General features: G+C 44.3%; 1 protein-coding gene across 1 annotated transcript; it reads left to right on the top strand.

The window, feature by feature from the left end:
* The first annotated feature begins 393 nt into the window (after positions 1 to 393).
* CHRNA1 (cholinergic receptor nicotinic alpha 1 subunit) lies at positions 394 to 24,062 on the top strand. The gene is made up of 9 exons (XM_017538259.2): positions 394 to 536; positions 5,159 to 5,304; positions 5,416 to 5,460; positions 7,246 to 7,355; positions 10,215 to 10,410; positions 10,955 to 11,192; positions 21,524 to 21,747; positions 22,847 to 23,086; positions 23,411 to 24,062. Exons 1-9 carry the CDS (start codon positions 494 to 496, stop codon positions 23,540 to 23,542), a joined length of 1,374 nt encoding a protein of 457 aa, XP_017393748.1. The 5' UTR covers positions 394 to 493; the 3' UTR covers positions 23,543 to 24,062.
* The last annotated feature ends 3,871 nt before the right edge of the window (positions 24,063 to 27,933 follow it).

Here is a 27,933-nt window from a genome sequence, read left to right as displayed (position 1 = left end):
CAGCCTAACACAGAGCAGAGGAAATGAATTGCCATGTTTGCAGAATATGGATTTTTGTGGTATAGGACAAACAGCTATCTACTCAGACTAAATGACCCTAATCAAATCAACCCACAGAGATGAAGTTCTGCTTTACACAAAAGGGAGGGGTTGGCTCACCCTTCAAAATAATTCCTTCCTTTCTATACCTTTGTTCCATTAAGATCTGACTCCTGGTACATTTAAAATATAATGCAGTTCATACTCAGCTTGTCGAGGGGAGGCAATTGTGTAAAGCCAGGCACATCTGTAATGGCGTACGGTCCCAGCAACTCCCCGGGCTCCAGGGCTGAGGGCAGCCCAGCTGTCACTCCTGCAAACAGGTGGTGTAAAACAATAGCTCCACTGAGCCGACTCGCCTTCCAAACCCTCCGGCAGCCAAGCACCCAGCCAGAGTGCCAGTGAGCAGCACGGACCGCCACTCTGCCCTGATCCACGCCAGCTTTGGTACCCTATGGAGCCCCGGCCTCTCTTTCTGCTCTTTAGCCTTTGCTCAGGTAAGTGCTGGGGTCAGGGGTGGGGACAGGGCTCTCTTTGAGGCTAAAGTCCTGGAGGCCCCATAATCAAAGTCTTGCTTCTTTGATGAGACCACAAAATGGCAGAGCCTCCCCAACCAGAGGCTGCTCTGTCAGTTTCTTCCTGATATCGCTTGATTGAGTTTCTGGATAAAGACTTTTAGTTTGTGTTTCCTAATTAAAATAGGAACTGCCTGGCCAAAGACTACAAAGTAGACACGCACGTCTCTCCTTCCATCATGCCTGGCAGCCGACTCACCCCTCTGAAAGCTCTGCACAACTTACAGGACCTGGACCCCTTGTAGACCATGGTAGTGTCCTGGGGTTCATATTTAAACAACCATAGAGACTTAGAATGGTGCCTTATTATCACCAACAATGGAGTTAACAAGCCCCTTTACTGCTCCAGGAGAATTCTAGTAATAAAGAGGACTGATTGACAGCTACATGTGCTGGAGATAGAAACCAGTTAATAATTGTAACTAAACTCTCTCCATAGAGACAGGAATGTTTTATAATTTTTTTTTATTTCTGGAGTAAAAAAAAAATTCCATATGAATGCATTCCTATCTACTTTTTTTTTAAAGGATGTTACTATATGTAGGTTTGGGTTTGAATTGAAACTATAAATCTTGCACAGCGTTTGACCTGCATGCTACTCTGGAATGTGTCCTAACACAGCAGCTGAAACACCATCCTGAATCCCAGACTTCCGCTAGAGGGAAACGGGACATGTTTGGTGATTGCTTCACATAAAAGTTTGCTGGTGATATCATCCCAACTGAGAAACAACGTGGCTGACATCCTGTGATTTTTCATTTCTAATATTGCTCTGAAAAACACAAGCCTTCTGGGCAAGAGGCAAAAAGCTTTATTATTAATTTTTTTCAATAGCAGAGTTGAGTGAAAAAGCCTAGACTCAGATAAATTATATCTTGTGGGATTTGGACTTTATCCAACCAAAGCTGGCCTGGTGTGTGTGTGTGTGTGTGTGTGTGTGTGTGCACATGCACGCACACACACACACAAAACCACACTCACTGAAAAGTTCTTAAATGGTACGCTTTAATGTAAAAATCCTTAAGAGATCTCTTAGGATTTTGGTTATTGCTAACCAAAAATGCATGATTAGCTATTAAAGAAATATGTGATATATATTTAGGTCAAATCTAGAGTTTTCTGGTATCAATTCCCTTGTGTGATTTATAGAAATTTAGAGCTAGATCACGCAGTCGAACATCCTCAATTTTTTATTACGAGAAAACTAAAGCTGACCTGCCCAAGGTCAATTAATTTATACATTTTGGAACATGGTCAATGTGAGACGCGATTTATTACATGGACAGTCAGAAAACACAGCCTGAATTAGCCAAAGGTAGCAAGAGCTACAGGATCAGGTTAGGATAATAATGGTCCATGGGACTAGTAACAGTTCAAAATTTCTTTTGCCCAGCCCAGGAGGCTATTTCCTGCATAAAAATGCAAATTGAACCAGTGTGGTACAAAAGGAGCACTTTGAAATTGTGGTTGAGTTTCCCTTCTTAGAATCAGTCCTTTGTGGGCAAAATGGTCATTTATATCAGGGACCCTTTTCCTGTGTTAGCTTAACACAGCATGATCTCTGTTCTATTTATACAGCACATTTCATTTCAACTTTCTCTTCTCTTCGCCTCTGGAATCCCAAGTACTTCATTGCCATCTTTCTTGTGGCTTATCACTTTCCAACTTGTTCACAGTTATTTACATAAATGACAAACGTCAGTCTCCATGAGCGTAGAAAGTGAATATCTCCAAGTTCCCAAAACAATGTTTTGCTCACAGTAAATGCTCAACAAATATTTCATGAATGAATGAATGTTACCATCATCTGAATAAAGATTCTAAATATAGTTTTGCTCAAAACAGAGATTTGACATTATTTAATTTTTTATCTCTATGTTTGTTATGCCCTATCTTTTTATAAAAGGATTTACTGTAATTCATTGAATCCACGAAGAACTACCCCAACTCTCCAGGCCATATTGGAGTTGCGAAGGGAATCATAGAGTTCTGGACTTTGAGTCCTGTGAGTTTTCTAACACTCTACACTGCTTTGGGGGGGAAGAAAGAAAAGGAAACCAACGAAACCATCTAAGAAATGAAGCCCTCCTTGGGAATTCCGTAGAAATTCCTTACAGAAGGAACGGTCACCCCGTTATTGTCTAGGGTGGGAGAGGAGGAGGTGACTGTCCCTGGAATGCTCATTATGCCTGCTTCTCTCAACTTCCTCTTCTTCATAGTGGGCCGTAGGGTTGGTCTACATAGTTCTCCTGCTACATAATGCTGACCATCTGCTTATCATCTGCTTTCTAATATGTTCTTCCTGTCAAATTGGAATGAACAGTCATTTAAAAATAAACAACCCAGGGCAAGGCCAAAGCAACAGCTTCAAATTCAGTGGCCAAGGCGCTCAGTAATCCATTCCAGTCTGCAACCCCACCATGAACGATGAGGCCCGGGATAGAAAATGCGTGAAGGACAGGATTATCAAGTCCCAGGGGCTCAATGGGGTGGTGGCAAAAACTGGATCTTCAAAAAACATATTACTTCAAGAGTCCTCAAATGCAAAAGGTGGTTTTGGGGAAATATCGTGTGAAATATCTGCATGGTTGGGCACCTTGGGTGCCCTTGGAACATTCTGGGTTCGGAAAACTTGTGAAACTAGTCAGGTGAGGTGGTTCTTACCTGTAATCCCAGCACTTTGGGAGGACAAGGCGAGCGGATAGCTTGAGCTCAGGAGTTTGAGACCAGCCTGGACAACATGGCAAAACCCTGTCCCTACAAAAAATACAAAAATTAGCTGGGTGTGGTGGTGCACGCCCAGGTAATTTTTGTATTTTTTATAGAGATGGGGTCCCAGCTGCTTGGTTGGGGGAGGCTGAGATGGGAGGATTGCTTGAGCCTGGGAGGTCGAGGCTGCAGTGAGCTGTGATTGTGCCACTGCATTGCAGCCTCAGCAATAGCCTGTAGAAAGGGGAGATCTGGTTACATGAATGAAGGCAAATGGATCGTGTGTCTACTTCCTCTCCCAGCTCTGGACATGCAGTCTCCAACCCATGGAAGGCTTGAATTACAAAGATCCTTCATAAGACACTTGGGATTTGGATCACATTTTCTCATAGGAATAGTGGCACATGCCGTTGTGAGTTTCCAGGACAGCTCACAACACACTGTTAGTATCAAGAGTTAGTGCAGGACCGCAGCACAGAATGACAGGATTCTAATCCGAGCTTTGCGCTTGCTGGTCACAGGACCTTGGACAAGTTGTCCAGCCTCTCTGAATCTCAGGTGAGAATGTCTGCCTGCCTGCCTTGTCTGCAGCTGATAAAGATTGCAAAGAGTTGTAAACAGAAACAGGGGCTGTGGGCCCTGAGAGTATTAGGTATTGCTCTCTATCCTGAAGGAAAATATAGTCAAAGTTCCTTGGAATCACTCATTTTCCAACTAGGAACCCCAAACCCAGATCAACAAAGCACAGTTTTCACTCTATTTTAACAACTTAACTGGGGCGTGTGTGGCATTTTTAAAAATCGTAGTAAAATATGCATTTCATAAAATTTACCGTTTTAACCACTTTATACAATTCAATGGCATTAAGTCCATTCATAATGCTATATAAACATTACCATTATCTATTTCCAGAAAATGTTTTCATCATCTCAAAGGGAAACTTAAGGCACATTAATGATTCCCACCCCGTCTCTCTCTCCCCCAAGTTCCTGGTAACTCCAAGTCTGCTTTCTCTCAGCATGGATTTACCTATTCTGGATACTTCACGTAGATGAAATCATAGAATACTTGCCCCATTGTGCCTGACTTCTTTCACTTAGCAAAACGTTTCCAAGCGCCATCCATGTTGTAGCATGTGTCAGTACATAATTCCTTTTCATGTCTGCATAATAGTTCATTGTATGGATATACCATAGTTTATCCATCCATTTACCTGTTAATGGACACTCCAACTGTTTCTACCCTTTGGCTATTGTAAATAGTGCTGCTCTTCTTTCGACTGTGGACCTAGGAGTGGGATTGCGGGATTGTGCGGCCACTGTGTTGAACTTGCTGAGGAACTGCCATTTTACATTCCAACCAGCAACATATGAGGTTCCAGTTTCTCTGCAACCTCCCCAACCCTTGTTATTTTCCACTTGTTAATTATGACCACTCTAGTGGGTTTGAACCAGCATCAATTTTGGCTGTTCATGGCATCATGAGATCTGACATAGCCAGTGCAAGATTTCATTACACATGACCAGACTCTGAAACACAGAGATTAGCATGTGTGCCTGGCAAACTTGATTCAGCCAGGCTGTATTAAAGAATGTCACCTGTCCAAAATACAATTGTGGTGATTATCTGGCACACCCTACAGTCACCTGGTAAGGGACCATAACAGCAACTGTACTTGGAAAAAAACTTAAGGCAATAACAGCTGCATTTGGGAGCCTTTCAACAAGGAGGCCTGTGTGCCTTCCATTAGCTGCTTATGTCTCAGTTCCTCATGTTTGTGTGTTTGGAGGGTGGGGAGTGGAATCTGACAGCGTGGGTTTCATCTGCTGTCTCAGCTGGCCTTGTCCTGGGCTCCGAACATGAGACCCGTCTGGTGGCAAAGCTATTTCAAGACTACAGCAGTGTGGTGCGGCCAGTGGAAGACCACCGCCAGGCCGTGGAGGTCACCGTGGGCCTGCAGCTGATACAGCTCATCAACGTGGTGAGACAAGAGTGCTCCGGGCTGCCCACACACCTGCACCTCTCACCCCAGGGTTTTCTTCCCTGGTTCCCCTCTCTCCCTCATAAAGATGATGCCTTATTTTTTTTCCAGGATGAAGTAAATCAGATCGTGACAACCAATGTGCGTCTGAAACAGGTAACTCAGCCAGATTTGCATGTATGTCACGTCATTTTTATTCCCCCCGTAATTAAACCTGGGCCCAGAGGAACTCAATTTGGGTAACAGGGATATGTACCAAAATGTTGAAATCGATATTTTCGAGATGGTGAAAGTATGGTTCCTGTTTGATTTTGGGTTTTTTGTTTGTTTGTTTGTTTGTTTTAAACTTTAGGGCTTCTTCTGTGTGTATTAGTTTTCTAGGGCTGCCATAACCGGGTGTCTTAAACAACAGAAATTTATCATCTCATAGTTCTGGAAGATAGAAGTCTAGGTATTGGCAAGGTTGGTTCCTTCTGAGGGCTGTGAGGAAGAATCTGTCCTAGGCCTCTCTCCTCATCTTGTAGATGACTGTCTTCATGTTCAGGTGGTGTTCTTGTGTATGTGATATATATGTATATTTAAATATATATGTGTCTTTAAATTTCCCCTTTCTATAAGGACACCGGTCATATTAAGTGAGAGTCTATTTTAATGACTTAATTTTAACATAGTTACCTCTGTAAAGAACCTATCTCCAAATTCTGAAACGCTGGGAGTTAGGGCTTCAGCATGAGTTTTAGACACAGCTGAGCCCGCAGCATGGCGCTGCAGTGGGCACACACAGGTGGAGTTCCCCTTTCCCAACATGCTTGGGACCAGAAGTGTTTCAAATTTTGGATTTTTTATTTTGAAATATTTGCATATGCTTACCAGTTGAACATCCCAAATCTGAAAATCTGAAATTCAAAATTCTCCAGTGAGCATTTTCTTTGAGCACTATGTTGGTGCTCAAAAAGTTTTGGATTTTGGAGCATTTCAGATTTCAGATTTGGGACGCTCAATATGTATTACTTTTTTTTTTTTTCCTTTTTTCTATTTTCTGAGATGGAGTCTTGCTCTGTCACCCAGGCTGGAGTGCAGTGGTGTGATCTCAGCTCACTGCAACCTCCGTTTCCTGGGTTCAAGATATTCTCCTGCCTCAGCCTCCCAAATAGCTTGGATTACAGGGGCCCGCCACCACTCCTGGCTAATTTATTTATTTATTTATTTTTAGACAGAGTCTCACTCTGTTGCCAGGCTGGAGTGCAGTGGCATGATCTTGGCTCACTGCAACCTCCGCCTCCCTGGTTCAAGCAATTCTCCTGCCTCAGCCTCTCGAGTAGCTGGGATTACAGGTGCACACCACCATGCCCAACTAATTTTTGTATTTTTAGTAGAGACGGGGTTTCACCATGTTGGCCAGGCTGGTTTCAAACTCCTGACCTCAGGTGATCCGCCCACCTCGGCCTCCCAAAGTGCTGGGTTACAGGCGTGAGCCATCTCGTCCAGCCATTACTTTCATAATGTAGAAAAATATATGATACTTTTTAAAAATGATGTTGCCTGCTTGAGGAAAATGTTCATACTAGGGTCTTTCTCCTTTCCTGGGGGTGGACAGGGTGACATGGTAGATCTGCCTCCTCCCAGCTGCGTGACTTGGAGGATTCCTTTGTTTTCTCATTTGTAGAATGAGGTCAGTGACCACTGTCACCTCATGGGATTGTGTGAGGTCTAAATGAGTTAACACAGGTGAGGTGCTGGAAACAGTGCAGGCGTGTCGTCAGTGCTATGTTTTTGCTGTCCTTGTTTACTAAAGTGAAAGCTGAATTCTGAGTCAAACTTTTCTTATGGAAGCACAATTTCTGTCAATACTTAATTTCCATGCACATCAGGGTCCTTGATAACTTTAGATGTTAAAAACTGTTTTTGGCTTTTTAACTAGCAGCATGTCTTTGTTTCTAGCAATGGGTGGACTACAACCTAAAATGGAATCCAGATGACTATGGTGGTGTGAAAAAAATTCACATTCCTTCAGAAAAGATCTGGCGCCCAGACCTTGTTCTCTATAACAAGTAAGCACTGCACAGGTGTCAGAGGGCGCTCGTGGAGCCGGTGGAGAAAGCGCCCTAATGGAAGGGCTGTGCCCTCGGAAGCTTCTCACTACTGCTGATGTTGAATCACCCAGGATGGTGGCTCACACCTACCTGTAAACTCAGCACTTTGGGAGCACCAAGGTGTGAGGATTGCTTGAGGCCAGGAGTTTGAGATCAGCCTGGGCAGCATAGCAAGATGCCATCTCTACAAAATTAAAAAAAAGAAATCACTCTAAACCAAGAGCCAAGCTGACGGGCTAGGGGTGCCATATGGTGTCTCATGTCTTAAAGAGAAAGGATTTCTGCAGCCAAATTGAATCCAGGCTGAGGGTGGGCGACATTTAATCCCTGAGAGCCCTTGCAGCGCACCTGGCAACTTTCCAAGGCCCCAGAACCTCCTATTGTTAAGTTCCTTGGAATCCAGTGTCCTCCCTACCAAATATTTGAGCCTCCTGGAGTTGTTACTCGTTACATCCTGAACACCTTCCCGACACCCACTGCTGCTGTTGGCCTGGGATGCCTTCTCTGCCCGTCCACTGGGGCCCACGACAGCCTGCATGTTGTGAAATTATAATATGATTCAAGACACTCCAGTCTAATGACGCATTCATTAGCATACACCCTTCATTTATCAGGAAATGTTCGTTTCAAAAAGCATCCTTCCCAGGCAGGAGCATGCAACACCGGCCCCGAGGATTTATGGTCTGACACTATACAACATGTGTAGGGAGTTCACAAGCTGTGTGTCCTAGCCGGCTTAGGGAAGGCGACAGGGCTAGTGGATGAAAATGCTACCCTTTAAGGCAGGCCCTTCCCAACTTTGGTTTTTTGCTACGTTGTCCAATTATGGTTGGGGTTCAAGCTTGAGCCAAATTATCTGATCACTTGTGTAAACTTTTTGGACAAATGGGTGATAGAGCAGAGTATCTTTAAGTTTCTCTTGCAGTAGGAATCTGAGAGGAGCAATTAAAATCCTTTGGTTCTTTTGCCAAACTCACTCAGGAACACCCTGGTGGGGAGAGAGCCCTATTTTACCTGCTTATTAGAAAAGACTAAGACAAACCTATGACTCTCTGTCCTTTGGGGCTGTTTTTGGGGGATCCAACGCCACAGTTTTCCAGGTAAAGAGCCCACTTCAGTCCCAAGGAAAAATCAGTGAGAATAAAATCTCTTGATTTACGACATGAGGAACCAACATATGCCATGATGCCCCTGAAATCCCACTGAGGCAGACCCCTCCCACCCATTCAATACCTATTCTAACACCCTGCCCTCTGCTAAATCCCCTGAACACAGGCTGTTGTTTAGGCAAAGAGGAAGTTACCTACTGAATAAGGCCTGCAGAAGTGGCTTATTTTGTTTTTTCAGAACCTCCCATGGTGTCTTTTTAAAAATAATAAATCATTGCCAACATTTGAAAATCAAGAAATATCACGTTAAAATCTGATTTTTAGCTTCTCCAGGAAAATCCAACATTTAAACTTCCAGATTTTTTTTTTTGAAACAAGGTCTCTACCCCATTGCTCATGCTGGAGTATTGTGGTGTGATCATAGCTCATTGCAACCTTGAACTCCTGGGCTCGAGCAATCCTCTGCCTCGGCCTCCCAGGTAGCTGGTACTACAGGTACATACCACCATGCCTTACTAATTTTTAAAAAATTTTTAGTAGAGATGAGGTTTCACTGTTGCCCAGGCTGGTCTTGAACTCACGGACTCAAGTGATCCTCCTGCCTCAGTCTCCCAAAGTGGTGGGTTACAGGCATGAGCCACTGTACCTGGCAGCATCTGGCAATTTTTGATTTTAAAAAATCTAGGTTTCCAGCTTCTAAGGAAGAATCCAAATATCTGGCAAGATTGGGCCTTCATTCCCACATGGGCACCTCAGGGGACACTGCAAGGTGGCACCCTCCTGACAGGAGAGGGGGTGCTGTGTTCAGCAGTGTCACTCTGCACTCGTTCCTCACCTGCCTGGCCTTGACAGTATCTGAGTTTGTGACTCCACCCCAGTGAGTTCTAAATAGTCCTTTAAAAAGTAGTAAGCCAGTCAGGCGTGGTGGCTCATGCCTGTAATCCTAGCACTTTGGGAGGCTGAGGCGGGTGGATCACTTGAGGTCAGGAGTTCAAGACTAGCCTGGCCAACATAGTGAAACCCAGTCTCTAAAAATACAAAAAAAATTGCTGGGTGTGGTGGTGGGTTCCTGTAATTCCAGCTACCTGGGAGGCTGCAAAAGAATTGCTTGAGCCCAGGAGGCAGAGGTTGCTGTGAGCCAAGATTGTGCCACTGCACTCCAGCCTGGGCAACAAAGCGAGACTCTGTCTGAAAAAAAAAAGAAAAGAAAAAAAAAGAAAAAAGTAATAGGCCCTTCCCTAACCTGCTTGTCACAGTAATGAGCTGCTGGAGGTGCTTTTTTGTAAAATTCCTGTGTGTGTGTGTTGTTTTTTTTTCCCAAAGAACTCTCAGAGTACGTTGGGGAGGCTATAGATAGATATTAACATTACAAATACTCCTGACGGCTGGAAAAATAATCTGGGATGCAGTGGACCCATGTTACCTGTTATTTCTTTAAAACTGTGGGTTCCCATATTCTTTCCCAGATCTTCAAATTCAGGGATTACTTAGAGGGTGTGCAGGGCTCTGTATTTTTAACAAGCACCCTGGTGATTCTTATTATCAAATCTGGAAAACATTGCAATAGATAAAAAGTGACACTGCCCGAAAGAGAGCTTCTATAATTAGCACCTGAATAATTAACAGCTGTCTCCTGTTCACATCCCCAAGCAGAATGGAAGGCTCATCTGTCACTTAGAGCAATTTTTCTCTTTTATCCCAATTGTAGTGCAGATGGTGACTTTGCTATTGTCAAGTTCACCAAAGTGCTCCTGGACTACACTGGCCACATCACATGGACACCTCCAGCCATCTTTAAAAGCTACTGTGAGATCATCGTCACCCACTTTCCCTTTGATGAACAGAACTGCAGCATGAAGCTGGGCACCTGGACCTATGACGGCTCTGTTGTGGCCATCAACCCGGTAGGTAGTGGCCACATATGATAAGGGTGGCTTCGGGAAAAGTGTGATTCGGGCCTCCAACTTTCCCCTGGATAATCATAGGCTCTCAGGACCAGTTAGAACTTGGGGTGTTACACAAGGTAGAACATCCCAAGTTCTCACTGGTCCTGACAGCCTATGATTATCCAGGGGCTTTCCGTACTCGTTAGTTGGTTCGAGTTCTTTGGGAAGGGAGAACTAAATGGGAGTTTAAATTAATTTCCTACACCCAGGCTCAGTCTCAAGAATTTTGATGGAATGGGTCTGGGGTGGTGGTAGGGCATCAATATGCTTTAAACCTCCCAGGTGACTTGAATGTGTAGATAAAATGGAGAATGCCACTAGTCCAAACCCCTCTATGTCATAGGAAAGAAATCTAAGACCCCAAAGCAGTAGTGCCTCAGAGTCCCTCCTGGGTGTGTGACCCACAGAGCTGGAATCTGTGGCCTTGCCACTGCTGGTTACAAAACGCTGCCCCCATCTGGGTGACATGCCTGGGATTTCCAAACTCCATTTTCTTTCTCAGGAAAGTGACCAGCCAGACCTGAGCAACTTCATGGAGAGCGGGGAGTGGGTGATCAAGGAGTCCCGGGGCTGGAAGCACTGGGTGTTCTACTCCTGCTGCCCTGACACCCCCTACCTGGACATCACCTACCACTTCGTCATGCAGCGCCTGCCCCTTTACTTCATTGTCAACGTCATCATCCCCTGCCTGCTGTTCTCCTTCTTAACTGGCCTGGTGTTCTACCTGCCCACAGACTCAGGTGGGTGCAGTTGCCATGACTGCTGCTGCTGACGCTGATAGGTCTCGTGCTGCTATTTTGGGGAAAGCCAGAAATAATCATGTGCTAACAAACAGGCGGATCGACCCAAATCATCATCACTGGGAGAGTGCATTTGCTGAGTGGGCGTGCGCAGTGGTGAGAGGCACTGTGAGTGGAGCTCACAGCTGGGGCAGACGTCCAGAGCGGCAGAGAGTCAAGTTGAACATGACCCTGAAGATGCACATTGTAGCTCAGGCTGGTTCAAGTGCATGAAGCACCAATACCTATTTGCTGAATACCAACTGTGCCCAGAAATGTGCTGGGTAAGATGTGTGACTCCAGACATTTCTCATGCCACTTTTTCTACGAAGTCACTTTCTATATGCTAAATAACCCTGGTCTTACTCCTTTACCCACTGCTCACCACCTGATTTTGCATATCTCTTTTCCAGATGGTGGTATCTTTGCACACACGGCCCTACTTCCCAAGTGCCCATTCTTCCTCACATATCAGCCCGGATGACTGACTTACCTCCTACTGAGCAATCACATCTGTGACATAATTTTATTAAACGACAACAATCTACCAAAAAGGAGGAAAGTGCACCCGTATGCCTGCCACCAAGCCACTATTTAGAAACAATTGATGGCAGACGAGTTCAAAAAAAAAAGAAAGATGATACAGATAGACCTCAAGCTTATGACAGGTAGCAACCTTTATCAAAATGACTTTAAAAAAAAAACCACAAAAGTTTAAATCCAACTTGCCAATGAGGAAAAAAGATTATTTATTTACTCATTCAATGAATATTTGTTGAACAAATATTATATGGCAGACAGACGTAGAGAATAAGACAGAAAGTGCCTCACCCCACAGAATACATGTTCCAGTGATTGCAATCGGCTTTTTGTTTTTGTTTGGAGACTGGGTCTCACTCTGTCACCCAGGCTGGAGTACAGTGGCATGATCATGGCTCACTGCAGCCTCAACCTCCCACGCTCAAGTGATCCTCTCACCTCAGCCTCCTGAGTAGCTGAGACTACAGGCTGTCACCACACTTGGCTAGTTTTTGTATCTTTTGTAGAAACGAGGTTGCACCATGTTGCCCGGCCAGTCATGAACTCCTGGGCTCAATCTCCCCACCTCGGCCTCCCAAAGTGCTGGGATTACAGGTGTGAACCACCGTGCCTGTTGTGCATTCGTTTTTAAACAGATTATTACAAACACAATTTTTTTTAACTTTCCAATCAAATGATACTTTTTTACATTAAAAAAAATAAATAAATAGAGATGGAGTCTTGCTATGTTGCCCAGGCTAGTCTTGAACTCCTGGCCTCAAGTGATTCCCCTGCCTTGGCCTCCCAAGGTGTTAGGATTACAGGCATGAGCCACTGCACCCAGGCCCTCAGATGAAACTTTTTAAAGTAAAAACACTGTCAGGGCATTATGGGAATGAACCAGAGTCTCTGGTTAAATTATTTTATATATTAAATGATATGTGCTTGAAAAGCATGTAGAGGCTGGGCGCAGTGGCTTACACCTGTAATCCCAGTATTTTGGGAGGCCAAGGCAGGTGGATCACTTGAGGTTAGGAGTTTGAGACCAGCCTGGCCTGTCTCTACTAAAAATACAAAAATTAGCTGCACATGGTGGCACATGCCTGTAGTCCCAGCTACTTGGGAGGCTGAGGCAGGAGAATCACTTGAACCTGGGAGGCAGAGGTTGCAGTGAGCTGAGATTGTGCCACTGCACTCTAGCTTGGGCAACAGATAATAAGAGAAGGCTTCCAGGCAGAATTACAAGACTCTGTCTCAAAAACAAAACAAAACAAAACAAACAAACAAACAAACAAACAAAAACACTATGCATGATAAATACTGGCTATTATTATTAATCAAGAAATTTTATATAACTGGATGAATATTTTGTATTTGTAATTGTCTTCTTTTTCACTTTGAAAGATTTTCCTACCCACCAGGTAGATTTGACAATTTCTTGTTTGTATCTACTTATTCTATACATATTCTAGTATCCGGAAGCAGCCAGTAGGGAAAGCTTCATACTTGAAAGCAGGGTAACACAAGGGTTACCAGGAGCACCACACANTTGGCTCACTGCAACCTCCGCCTCCCTGGTTCAAGCAATTCTCCTGCCTCAGCCTCTCGAGTAGCTGGGATTACAGGTGCACACCACCATGCCCAACTAATTTTTGTATTTTTAGTAGAGACGGGGTTTCACCATGTTGGCCAGGCTGGTTTCAAACTCCTGACCTCAGGTGATCCGCCCACCTCGGCCTCCCAAAGTGCTGGGTTACAGGCGTGAGCCATCTCGTCCAGCCATTACTTTCATAATGTAGAAAAATATATGATACTTTTTAAAAATGATGTTGCCTGCTTGAGGAAAATGTTCATACTAGGGTCTTTCTCCTTTCCTGGGGGTGGACAGGGTGACATGGTAGATCTGCCTCCTCCCAGCTGCGTGACTTGGAGGATTCCTTTGTTTTCTCATTTGTAGAATGAGGTCAGTGACCACTGTCACCTCATGGGATTGTGTGAGGTCTAAATGAGTTAACACAGGTGAGGTGCTGGAAACAGTGCAGGCGTGTCGTCAGTGCTATGTTTTTGCTGTCCTTGTTTACTAAAGTGAAAGCTGAATTCTGAGTCAAACTTTTCTTATGGAAGCACAATTTCTGTCAATACTTAATTTCCATGCACATCAGGGTCCTTGATAACTTTAGATGTTAAAAACTGTTTTTGGCTTTTTAACTAGCAGCATGTCTTTGTTTCTAGCAATGGGTGGACTACAACCTAAAATGGAATCCAGATGACTATGGTGGTGTGAAAAAAATTCACATTCCTTCAGAAAAGATCTGGCGCCCAGACCTTGTTCTCTATAACAAGTAAGCACTGCACAGGTGTCAGAGGGCGCTCGTGGAGCCGGTGGAGAAAGCGCCCTAATGGAAGGGCTGTGCCCTCGGAAGCTTCTCACTACTGCTGATGTTGAATCACCCAGGATGGTGGCTCACACCTACCTGTAAACTCAGCACTTTGGGAGCACCAAGGTGTGAGGATTGCTTGAGGCCAGGAGTTTGAGATCAGCCTGGGCAGCATAGCAAGATGCCATCTCTACAAAATTAAAAAAAAGAAATCACTCTAAACCAAGAGCCAAGCTGACGGGCTAGGGGTGCCATATGGTGTCTCATGTCTTAAAGAGAAAGGATTTCTGCAGCCAAATTGAATCCAGGCTGAGGGTGGGCGACATTTAATCCCTGAGAGCCCTTGCAGCGCACCTGGCAACTTTCCAAGGCCCCAGAACCTCCTATTGTTAAGTTCCTTGGAATCCAGTGTCCTCCCTACCAAATATTTGAGCCTCCTGGAGTTGTTACTCGTTACATCCTGAACACCTTCCCGACACCCACTGCTGCTGTTGGCCTGGGATGCCTTCTCTGCCCGTCCACTGGGGCCCACGACAGCCTGCATGTTGTGAAATTATAATATGATTCAAGACACTCCAGTCTAATGACGCATTCATTAGCATACACCCTTCATTTATCAGGAAATGTTCGTTTCAAAAAGCATCCTTCCCAGGCAGGAGCATGCAACACCGGCCCCGAGGATTTATGGTCTGACACTATACAACATGTGTAGGGAGTTCACAAGCTGTGTGTCCTAGCCGGCTTAGGGAAGGCGACAGGGCTAGTGGATGAAAATGCTACCCTTTAAGGCAGGCCCTTCCCAACTTTGGTTTTTTGCTACGTTGTCCAATTATGGTTGGGGTTCAAGCTTGAGCCAAATTATCTGATCACTTGTGTAAACTTTTTGGACAAATGGGTGATAGAGCAGAGTATCTTTAAGTTTCTCTTGCAGTAGGAATCTGAGAGGAGCAATTAAAATCCTTTGGTTCTTTTGCCAAACTCACTCAGGAACACCCTGGTGGGGAGAGAGCCCTATTTTACCTGCTTATTAGAAAAGACTAAGACAAACCTATGACTCTCTGTCCTTTGGGGCTGTTTTTGGGGGATCCAACGCCACAGTTTTCCAGGTAAAGAGCCCACTTCAGTCCCAAGGAAAAATCAGTGAGAATAAAATCTCTTGATTTACGACATGAGGAACCAACATATGCCATGATGCCCCTGAAATCCCACTGAGGCAGACCCCTCCCACCCATTCAATACCTATTCTAACACCCTGCCCTCTGCTAAATCCCCTGAACACAGGCTGTTGTTTAGGCAAAGAGGAAGTTACCTACTGAATAAGGCCTGCAGAAGTGGCTTATTTTGTTTTTTCAGAACCTCCCATGGTGTCTTTTTAAAAATAATAAATCATTGCCAACATTTGAAAATCAAGAAATATCACGTTAAAATCTGATTTTTAGCTTCTCCAGGAAAATCCAACATTTAAACTTCCAGATTTTTTTTTTTGAAACAAGGTCTCTACCCCATTGCTCATGCTGGAGTATTGTGGTGTGATCATAGCTCATTGCAACCTTGAACTCCTGGGCTCGAGCAATCCTCTGCCTCGGCCTCCCAGGTAGCTGGTACTACAGGTACATACCACCATGCCTTACTAATTTTTAAAAAATTTTTAGTAGAGATGAGGTTTCACTGTTGCCCAGGCTGGTCTTGAACTCACGGACTCAAGTGATCCTCCTGCCTCAGTCTCCCAAAGTGGTGGGTTACAGGCATGAGCCACTGTACCTGGCAGCATCTGGCAATTTTTGATTTTAAAAAATCTAGGTTTCCAGCTTCTAAGGAAGAATCCAAATATCTGGCAAGATTGGGCCTTCATTCCCACATGGGCACCTCAGGGGACACTGCAAGGTGGCACCCTCCTGACAGGAGAGGGGGTGCTGTGTTCAGCAGTGTCACTCTGCACTCGTTCCTCACCTGCCTGGCCTTGACAGTATCTGAGTTTGTGACTCCACCCCAGTGAGTTCTAAATAGTCCTTTAAAAAGTAGTAAGCCAGTCAGGCGTGGTGGCTCATGCCTGTAATCCTAGCACTTTGGGAGGCTGAGGCGGGTGGATCACTTGAGGTCAGGAGTTCAAGACTAGCCTGGCCAACATAGTGAAACCCAGTCTCTAAAAATACAAAAAAAATTGCTGGGTGTGGTGGTGGGTTCCTGTAATTCCAGCTACCTGGGAGGCTGCAAAAGAATTGCTTGAGCCCAGGAGGCAGAGGTTGCTGTGAGCCAAGATTGTGCCACTGCACTCCAGCCTGGGCAACAAAGCGAGACTCTGTCTGAAAAAAAAAAGAAAAGAAAAAAAAAGAAAAAAGTAATAGGCCCTTCCCTAACCTGCTTGTCACAGTAATGAGCTGCTGGAGGTGCTTTTTTGTAAAATTCCTGTGTGTGTGTGTTGTTTTTTTTTCCCAAAGAACTCTCAGAGTACGTTGGGGAGGCTATAGATAGATATTAACATTACAAATACTCCTGACGGCTGGAAAAATAATCTGGGATGCAGTGGACCCATGTTACCTGTTATTTCTTTAAAACTGTGGGTTCCCATATTCTTTCCCAGATCTTCAAATTCAGGGATTACTTAGAGGGTGTGCAGGGCTCTGTATTTTTAACAAGCACCCTGGTGATTCTTATTATCAAATCTGGAAAACATTGCAATAGATAAAAAGTGACACTGCCCGAAAGAGAGCTTCTATAATTAGCACCTGTTCACATCCCCAAGCAGAATGGAAGGCTCATCTGTCACTTAGAGCAATTTTTCTCTTTTATCCCAATTGTAGTGCAGATGGTGACTTTGCTATTGTCAAGTTCACCAAAGTGCTCCTGGACTACACTGGCCACATCACATGGACACCTCCAGCCATCTTTAAAAGCTACTGTGAGATCATCGTCACCCACTTTCCCTTTGATGAACAGAACTGCAGCATGAAGCTGGGCACCTGGACCTATGACGGCTCTGTTGTGGCCATCAACCCGGTAGGTAGTGGCCACATATGATAAGGGTGGCTTCGGGAAAAGTGTGATTCGGGCCTCCAACTTTCCCCTGGATAATCATAGGCTCTCAGGACCAGTTAGAACTTGGGGTGTTACACAAGGTAGAACATCCCAAGTTCTCACTGGTCCTGACAGCCTATGATTATCCAGGGGCTTTCCGTACTCGTTAGTTGGTTCGAGTTCTTTGGGAAGGGAGAACTAAATGGGAGTTTAAATTAATTTCCTACACCCAGGCTCAGTCTCAAGAATTTTGATGGAATGGGTCTGGGGTGGTGGTAGGGCATCAATATGCTTTAAACCTCCCAGGTGACTTGAATGTGTAGATAAAATGGAGAATGCCACTAGTCCAAACCCCTCTATGTCATAGGAAAGAAATCTAAGACCCCAAAGCAGTAGTGCCTCAGAGTCCCTCCTGGGTGTGTGACCCACAGAGCTGGAATCTGTGGCCTTGCCACTGCTGGTTACAAAACGCTGCCCCCATCTGGGTGACATGCCTGGGATTTCCAAACTCCATTTTCTTTCTCAGGAAAGTGACCAGCCAGACCTGAGCAACTTCATGGAGAGCGGGGAGTGGGTGATCAAGGAGTCCCGGGGCTGGAAGCACTGGGTGTTCTACTCCTGCTGCCCTGACACCCCCTACCTGGACATCACCTACCACTTCGTCATGCAGCGCCTGCCCCTTTACTTCATTGTCAACGTCATCATCCCCTGCCTGCTGTTCTCCTTCTTAACTGGCCTGGTGTTCTACCTGCCCACAGACTCAGGTGGGTGCAGTTGCCATGACTGCTGCTGCTGACGCTGATAGGTCTCGTGCTGCTATTTTGGGGAAAGCCAGAAATAATCATGTGCTAACAAACAGGCGGATCGACCCAAATCATCATCACTGGGAGAGTGCATTTGCTGAGTGGGCGTGCGCAGTGGTGAGAGGCACTGTGAGTGGAGCTCACAGCTGGGGCAGACGTCCAGAGCGGCAGAGAGTCAAGTTGAACATGACCCTGAAGATGCACATTGTAGCTCAGGCTGGTTCAAGTGCATGAAGCACCAATACCTATTTGCTGAATACCAACTGTGCCCAGAAATGTGCTGGGTAAGATGTGTGACTCCAGACATTTCTCATGCCACTTTTTCTACGAAGTCACTTTCTATATGCTAAATAACCCTGGTCTTACTCCTTTACCCACTGCTCACCACCTGATTTTGCATATCTCTTTTCCAGATGGTGGTATCTTTGCACACACGGCCCTACTTCCCAAGTGCCCATTCTTCCTCACATATCAGCCCGGATGACTGACTTACCTCCTACTGAGCAATCACATCTGTGACATAATTTTATTAAACGACAACAATCTACCAAAAAGGAGGAAAGTGCACCCGTATGCCTGCCACCAAGCCACTATTTAGAAACAATTGATGGCAGACGAGTTCAAAAAAAAAAGAAAGATGATACAGATAGACCTCAAGCTTATGACAGGTAGCAACCTTTATCAAAATGACTTTAAAAAAAAAACCACAAAAGTTTAAATCCAACTTGCCAATGAGGAAAAAAGATTATTTATTTACTCATTCAATGAATATTTGTTGAACAAATATTATATGGCAGACAGACGTAGAGAATAAGACAGAAAGTGCCTCACCCCACAGAATACATGTTCCAGTGATTGCAATCGGCTTTTTGTTTTTGTTTGGAGACTGGGTCTCACTCTGTCACCCAGGCTGGAGTACAGTGGCATGATCATGGCTCACTGCAGCCTCAACCTCCCACGCTCAAGTGATCCTCTCACCTCAGCCTCCTGAGTAGCTGAGACTACAGGCTGTCACCACACTTGGCTAGTTTTTGTATCTTTTGTAGAAACGAGGTTGCACCATGTTGCCCGGCCAGTCATGAACTCCTGGGCTCAATCTCCCCACCTCGGCCTCCCAAAGTGCTGGGATTACAGGTGTGAACCACCGTGCCTGTTGTGCATTCGTTTTTAAACAGATTATTACAAACACAATTTTTTTTAACTTTCCAATCAAATGATACTTTTTTACATTAAAAAAAATAAATAAATAGAGATGGAGTCTTGCTATGTTGCCCAGGCTAGTCTTGAACTCCTGGCCTCAAGTGATTCCCCTGCCTTGGCCTCCCAAGGTGTTAGGATTACAGGCATGAGCCACTGCACCCAGGCCCTCAGATGAAACTTTTTAAAGTAAAAACACTGTCAGGGCATTATGGGAATGAACCAGAGTCTCTGGTTAAATTATTTTATATATTAAATGATATGTGCTTGAAAAGCATGTAGAGGCTGGGCGCAGTGGCTTACACCTGTAATCCCAGTATTTTGGGAGGCCAAGGCAGGTGGATCACTTGAGGTTAGGAGTTTGAGACCAGCCTGGCCTGTCTCTACTAAAAATACAAAAATTAGCTGCACATGGTGGCACATGCCTGTAGTCCCAGCTACTTGGGAGGCTGAGGCAGGAGAATCACTTGAACCTGGGAGGCAGAGGTTGCAGTGAGCTGAGATTGTGCCACTGCACTCTAGCTTGGGCAACAGATAATAAGAGAAGGCTTCCAGGCAGAATTACAAGACTCTGTCTCAAAAACAAAACAAAACAAAACAAACAAACAAACAAACAAACAAAAACACTATGCATGATAAATACTGGCTATTATTATTAATCAAGAAATTTTATATAACTGGATGAATATTTTGTATTTGTAATTGTCTTCTTTTTCACTTTGAAAGATTTTCCTACCCACCAGGTAGATTTGACAATTTCTTGTTTGTATCTACATATTCTATACATATTCTAGTATCCGGAAGCAGCCAGTAGGGAAAGCTTCATACTTGAAAGCAGGGTAACACAAGGGTTACCAGGAGCACCACACAGCAAGGCCAGCCAGGGAAAGTCCCCCCTAGAGCCTCTCTGCTGCATCTAAGGTGGTCAAGCATCACAAAAATACCTCAGTGCCATTCGGCCCCTGACCTTCCTGCTGCCAAGTTTGCCCAGCCAAAACCCTCCTGAGATCAAAGGGTCTACAGAAAAGATGTAGGGGCTGGGGAAATCCCTGCTCCCTTAGAATGCAAAACAGAAGAAGTAAGTGAGAAGACAAACTTCCTCTTCTATGAAAATGAGACAGTGAGTGGTGCAAAACCACCTATCAGAAGATCTCTTGGGATGCCAAGGAGTTCTCCTTGGCCTTTCAGATTTTGTCATTTTCTTGGGTTTTGGTCTTACAGCTTCCTCCTTTAATAACAGAAAGTTACGTGTACTTCCAGGATGCCCATTCATCGGCTGGGTGATAAGTAGGCCCGAGATGATTCTGCTTTATAAGGCTTAATGCATTCTGCTGCAAAAGAAAAAACTGCCACACCGAGTCTAGCTTGTCCACCCAGAGCCCTTCTCAGTTCCCTGGGTTCCACCAATAAATAGAAATCTGGAGCATGAGATGAATCTTGTTCTATTTCCTGCTTGGCAGCCTCTAATGAAAGTGCTTCCACTGGCTGCTGTCAGAAAAATTAAGGCATGGAGGTTACCTAGGAAATTCTGCAGAAAAAAAATGCATTGAGATTTCCCAGAATAATGCTCTGAGAACATGCCGGTCACACTCCTCTTACCCTTGGGTTTCAGTGGTGAATGCGTTTGCTTGGGCTGCCACACCAAACTCCACAGACTGGGAGGCTTAAACAATAGAAATGTGTTTTCTCTCAGTTCTAGAGACTGGAATTCTTTTTTATTCCTTTCTTTCTTTTTTTTTTTGAGATGGAGTCTTGCACTGTGGCCTGGGCTGGAGTGCTGTGGTGCGATGTCTGCTCACTGCAACCTCCACTTCCCAGTTTGAAGCGATTCTCCTGCCTCAGCCTCCCAAGTAGCTGGGATTACAGGTGCCTGCCACCACGCCTGGCTAATTTTTTTTTATTTTTATTTTTAGTAAAGACAAGGTTTCACTATGTTGGCCAGGCTGATCTCAAACTCTTGACCTCATTATCTGCCTGCCTCGGCCTCCCAAAGTCCTGGGATTACAGGTGTGAGCCACTGTGCTCGGCCTGGAGACTGGAATTCTAAAATCAAGGGGCCAGCAGGGTTGGTTTCTTGTGAGACCTCTCCCCTTGGTTTATAATGGCCATTTTCTTCCTGTGTCCCATAGCCTTCCCTTAGTGCATCTGCATCCTAACTCTTCTTCTTATAAGGACACCGGTCATACTGGATTAGCCCCCTGCCCCATATGACCTCATTTTCACTTAATTACCTCTTTAAAGTCCCTGTCTTTAAATACAGTCACATTCTGAGGTCCCAGAGCTCAAGACTTCCACATGTAAATGGCGAGGTGGGGGGAACACTGCAGCCCATCCCAGATAGGTGGTTGTGGGATTTTTTTTTTTTTTTTGGTCTTTCCAGGGGAGAAGATGACCCTGAGTATCTCTGTCTTACTGTCTTTGACTGTGTTCCTTCTGGTCATCGTGGAGCTGATCCCCTCCACGTCCAGTGCCGTGCCCTTGATTGGAAAATACATGCTGTTCACCATGGTGTTCGTCATCGCGTCCATCATCATCACCGTCATCGTCATCAACACACACCACCGCTCACCCAGCACCCATGTCATGCCCAACTGGGTGCGGAAGGTGAGTGGCCGTGGCCCCTGCAGACCCCACACGGGGGGCACAGCTACTGGCCTCCCCTTCCAGGAACCAGTGGGTTTCTAGCTAACCCCTGGGGCTATTTAGGAACTGAGTTCTTTTTGGGCTTTAGGGAATTTTTGGAAGAAACTTTCTTTGGCCTCTTTTTAGGAATAAACAATTCCTGCAGCCTTCCCAGAGAGAAAAGAAAAATAGAATTAACAAAGCTCATTCCAAATTCAAGTTTAAAGAATCTCTTTGATTAGAAAAGATCAACAAACGCTGCCTTTTATTGAAATGCCATGATATTCCCGAGATTTCTTTTGTACATCTTCCAATTTGTGAACAGAGTAGCTTACTTTTTGCTGGTGAAATCATCTGCTGAGAGTAGAATTAGAGGTGGGGGTTCCTGATGAGAGAGGTCAAAAAGTGAGTTTTACTGATGGACTTGGTCTCAAATATTTATGTTACGAATTTAAAAATTTAACATTTCAAATGTCTTTTTTTGATAAAACTTTACAGAGACACTGAAGTCCAGGATCTTTTGTGCAGAGTGTAAAATATTTGTCGGGAATTGACAGAAGAAGCTACTGCTTACAATGTACTCTTTTAAGAGGAGAATAAGAGTCCATGTTTCCATGAAGGCTATTAGATGACGCCTGGCAATACTTGTACTGCAGTTTCTTCAGGAACAGGAAACAGAAGAAAACAGTCTATCTATTTTGTGGGATATATCTGAAGTGGAGGGGCCCTTTCTGTTAAAGTTGATCCTGGTGACACATTGCTAGGGCATTTTCCATACCTGCCGGGGATGCTGAAGCTTTTAAGCGCATTGGTGGCCTGAGGTCAATGACTGCACATGGGCTCCCTCCAGTGGCGAACTTCTCACATTACAGAATCATCGCTGTTAACCATAGTAATTTCACAGGACCCGGATACAGAGGGATCTTTGAAAAAAATCTAGTATAGTTCTTTTGTTTTAAGGGCAAAGAGGCTGAAAAAAACTGAATGACTTGCCCCAAATCGAATTGATAATTCAAAGATAGAATTTTATGCTTGCTTCACGGACAATAATTCTCACGCATGGATTTCTTTTTTATGTTAGGTTTTTATCGACACTATCCCAAATATCATGTTTTTCTCCACAATGAAAAGACCATCCAGAGAAAAGCAAGACAAAAAGATTTTTACAGAAGACATTGATATCTCTGACATTTCCGGGAAGCCCGGGCCTCCACCCATGGGCTTCCACTCTCCCCTGATCAAACACCCCGAGGTGAAAAGTGCCATTGAGGGCATCAAGTACATCGCAGAGACCATGAAGGCAGACCAGGAGTCTAACAACGTAAGCTCTGTGGCTTGAAATCAATGCCTCTGGGTTTAAATGTCCAAACGCATGAGCACAGGTGATGGGTTTGGCTTGACAAGTAGGTGGCATGCAACGGGCAGCTACTGACCTAAGATGGACCCTGGTGACCACCTCTAGACCACCTTAGTAAGGTATCACTTTGTAAATAATCTATTCAAAAAATAAAGATAATGCCAGCTAAGGGATAGGAGGACTTTGAGATCTACAAATTGAAGGGCCCTTAGATGGTGTAAAGCACGAATGTTGCGAATCCAAAAACCACCTTAGGGAGACTCCGTCTAACATTTTCCTCTCTCCCAGGCGGCGGAGGAGTGGAAGTACGTTGCAATGGTGATGGACCACATTCTCCTCGGAGTCTTCATGCTCATCTGCATCATTGGAACCCTGGCTGTGTTTGCAGGTCGACTCATTGAATTAAACCAGCAAGGATGAGCAGAAACTGAGTTGAGCTTAGCTCTGCCCCAGAATCTACCAGAGCAGAGAAGGGCAGGAGAGGAAGGTTTGTCTACTTGCTACACTCTCATTTATCAAACATGTAATATGCTGTGCTCATTATTAATAAGATTTATGTTTATGTAAGTTTATGGCTTTGAAGTGTTTTCACATTGCTTCTCCCTTTAGTCCTGCCGTCTCCCTGAAGAGTGAACCTTCTTTAGTAAATGAAACTGATCACTAAAAAAAGTGTACATTTCCAGTGTCTGGAAGAGTTTTGCTCAGGATAACTGAGGTTTTCTGTTGCATTGTCATTGCTGTTTTATTTATATGTTTACTTATTTTGTCTAACCGCTAGACTACTAAGGAGTTGCTGTTATTTTATAAATGAAGTGTATTCTTTGCTTAAGAGTCAGTTTGTACCTACTAGGAAAACTCCATCTACCAGTCCTAAAGAGATAAGTCATTTGATTTGGAGAGAGAGGAAGCCATAGAAATGAAATAAAATAAAATGAAAACTACATCAAAAATCTATGGAGTTTTTTGTTTGTTTTTTTTTAGATGAAGTTTTACTCCTCTCACCCAGGCTAGAGTGCAGTGGCACGATCAGAGCTCACTGAAACCTCCACTTCCCAGGCTCAGATGATTCTCCTACCTCAGCCTCTCAAGGTAGCTGGGACTACAGGTGCACCTCACCACAACCAACTAACTTGTGTATTTTTTGCAGAGCCAGGTTTTTGCCATGTTGCCCAGGCTGCAAACTCCTGGACTCAGGTGATCTGCCCAGCTTGGCCTCCGAAAGCGCTGGGATTACAGATGTGAGCCACGGCCCTGGACAACAACATCAACAACAAAATCCTTGTTTTAAAGCAGATTTCTAGACCTGGGAAGTCAGGGAAGTTTTGCCTGTCTCATATAGCACCTGGGCTTGATTCTCGGGGTCCAGAGGGAAACAAGTCCCAACAGCAGGGCACAGGCACTATGGAAATTTTCTTGCCTGTATGGTTTTATTCCATCCTCATACCCTTCCTAAAATCCTGTCATGTCCCTATTTTACAAATGAGAAAACTGAATTTCAGGGAGGTTATGTTCTTTGCTTAAACTAGAAGAACTGAGATTTGAACCCAGACTTTGAGATTCCAAAGCAACTCCGAGCTGGACCAGTCCATTGGTTCACTGGCTCTTCCGGCCACCCCTGGCTTCATCAAGGCCATTCTGCAACTGCTCAGTGCTTCTGGAAACTTCAGTCTTAGCAAAAACTATCTTTCTGTCTTCCCAATTAAAATTCCTGCCTTTTTCCCCCCAGCCCTTATTCCAATCATATTTGAGGTTCAAGTCCTATAAATAAAACCAGAAATGTATATATAAAACAAAACATCACCATTGCAAAAATTCTGAAGTAAGTAGAAGAGAAACTGATTTCTTTTCACCTTGTAAACTTTAATTCACAATATAGTTTACCCAAGAACTAGAAACTGTGCAGCTATGGGCCAGGCATAGTTGATGGCCTCCAAATCACCATAACCCAACTGTATTTGTCAGGGTTCTCCAGAGACACAGAACTAATAAGATACGCGTGAGCATCACAGTTACTAGTTCTTGGGTAAACTATATTATGGATTAAAGTTTACAAGGTGAAAAGAAATAATAAATATATATCTGAGGCTGAGAAGCCTCATAACAGGTTGTCTGCAAGCTGGGATGCCAGTAGCATGGCTATGTCCAAATCTGAAGGCTTCAGAACCAGGAAAACCCATGGTGTAATTTTCAGTCCAAGGCTGAAGGTCCGAGAACCCAGAGGGAATATCAGTCTAAGTTCTGGAGTTCGAAAGCTGGAGAGCTGGAGATTGCACTCACTGCAACCCCCCACCTTCCTCAGCCACCCGAGTAGCTGGGACCACAGGCAAGCACCACCATCGCTGGCTAATTTTTTGCATTTTTGGTAGAGATGGGGTTTCACCTTGTTGCCCAGGGTTACGGCTCATGGATCATCATATAATTGCACATCTGGCCATTCCCCTTCTATGCAAAGTGCATGCTCAGGTGCACTGCCTGAAGTTCTGCCCACTGAGAAGATTTTCCTTCACCAGTGTCCCTCAGGGCTGTAGTGCTACAGCTGTCCACCTTCAGATGGTGCCTGCATATTGTGCAGAACCATCTGTGAACCAGGACCTTTTCTCCTCTTCCTCTTCAGCTGATCATAGGGTACTTCCCATGAGGCAATGGGTGCAGGTGGGGAGAAGACAGGGTAGCAAGAGTAGAAACTATGGGCATTTGGGCCACTTCATGTAACTTACTTGTGTCTGCAGGGCCTGCTTGAGCCTGATCATGTATACTACTTCCATTTAATGATGGAACACTGCTGTGCACACTGACTTTATGGCTCGGTAGGTCAGATAACACCCGGTTCATGAGAGCCAAATCAGGTTGTGTGGTAACTTGGCGGCCCATGGTCAAGCATTTAGTTTCTACTAAGGCCAAGAACTATCTGTCAAAAGGAGAGTACTTATCTGCAGATAACGGCAGGGCCTTGCTCCAGAATCTTAAGGGCCTCTGCTGTGATTCTCCTATACCCTCCCTATCTACCACTGACCCCTCAAGCACCGTCGGATCTGCTGGATTGTATGGCCCACGTGGCACAGCAGCTCGCACAGCAGGCCGGACCCGCTGCAGAGCCTTCTGCTGTTCTGGGTTCTACTCAAAACTAGCAGGTTTTTTAGTCACTCGGTAGATGAGCCTGAGTAACACACTCAAATGAGAAATATGTTGACTCCAAAATCCAAGCAGGCCCACTAGTCAGGAGTTCAAGACCAGCCTGGCCAACATAGTGAAACCCCGTCTCCACTAAAAATACAAAAATGAGCCAGGTGTGGTGACACATACCTGTAATCTCAGCTACTCAGGAGGCTGTGGCAGGAGAATCACTTGAATCTGGGAGATAGAGTTTGCAGTGAGCCAAGATGGAGCCCCTACACTCTAGCCTGAGACTCAGTCTCAAAAAAAAAAAAAAAGAAGGAATCGTGTCATTTGTGACAATGTGGATGAACCCGGGGGATATTATGCTTAGTAAAATAAGTCAGACAGAGAAAGAAAAGTCTACATGATCTCATTTATCTGTGGCATCTAAAAATGTAGACCTCACCGAAACAGAGAATAGAATAGTAGTTATCAGGGATTGGGAGGTGCAGGGGAAGTCAAAGGTGCTGGTCAGGGGGTATAAACTTTCAGTTACTAGAGAATACGTGCTGGGATCTAATGTACAGCACGGCAACCATTCTTAATCATACTGAATCGTATACTTAAAATTTGTGAGAAGAGATCTTAAATGTCCTCACACACACACACAAAGGGTGACTACGTGAGGAGATAGATATGTTAATTACCATGATTGTAATGTACCAAATCATCACGTTGTACACCTTAACTATGTAGAATTTTCATTTGTCAATCACACTTCAAGAGAGATGGAGGGCATGGGGAACAAAACAAAAAGGGCATTAGGACTGTATACACGGTGGAGCTGGCAGAGGGAGGCTGGCTGGCTGGGCAGGGAGAGGGCAGTGCTGTGAGCCTATGAGGGGTCCAGGGGCATGTCAGGGGTGTGTAAGAGAAGCTTGGGTTCACACTCAATAACCCCATTTGTCTGTGCGGTTTGGAGTCAGGACACGATGGGGGGCAGAGCCTACCTCCTATTTCTCTTTTCTATTGAGGAGAGAGAAAGCTCTCAAATCTGTAGCATTTGGGGAAATTATCATAATAGAATGATCTTTTTGAAGATTTTCATAATCCTTTTGTATAAAATTAATAACAATTTATAATCCTGTTTTGCTGTCCCTGTTCTATTGATGGTCACATGATGCCTCTTAGAATAAAAAGGTACAGTAATCTAAGTAAAGCTGCATTATCAAAATTATACTGTATAAAATATTTGCATTTTTAGAAAATTATTAATCTTAATGGCTAGAATTGATTGTCATATTCATGCATTCATAGACTTATAACAATGTATTGAAATAATCATTAGTTTAGAATGATGGGATGATGACATTTTTCAGAATTTTCTATAAGATTATTCTCAACAAACATCTATAAATATGAAATGTGAAGAATCTAAGCCTTCGTAACTTTGTAAACCTTGAGAATAGAAGATAAATGTTCTTATATCTAATTCAACTCTAGGACTAATGTTCTTTTAGCATTACTTTAAATGCAATACAGTAATACTAGAGAAGCATCAACTGACTTGTATAAATTTTGAGCACACAGTAACTAGTTGTTTTCTTTAACATTGGAGTGTTATATATCTGATGAAAATAGCAAGACATCCTTCTATCCCTGAGCTAGGCCAAATAAAAACCCTTTCTTGTTTTACAGGCACAAACTAGGTGTGG

Source organism: Cebus imitator, unplaced genomic scaffold, assembly GCF_001604975.1.
Source record: "Cebus imitator isolate Cc_AM_T3 unplaced genomic scaffold, Cebus_imitator-1.0 Scaffold110, whole genome shotgun sequence".
In the NCBI taxonomy this organism is placed as follows: Eukaryota; Metazoa; Chordata; class Mammalia; order Primates; family Cebidae; genus Cebus; species Cebus imitator.
The sequence above is the reverse complement of the archived record's forward strand: the minus strand, read 5'-3'. Positions and strand labels throughout refer to the sequence as shown.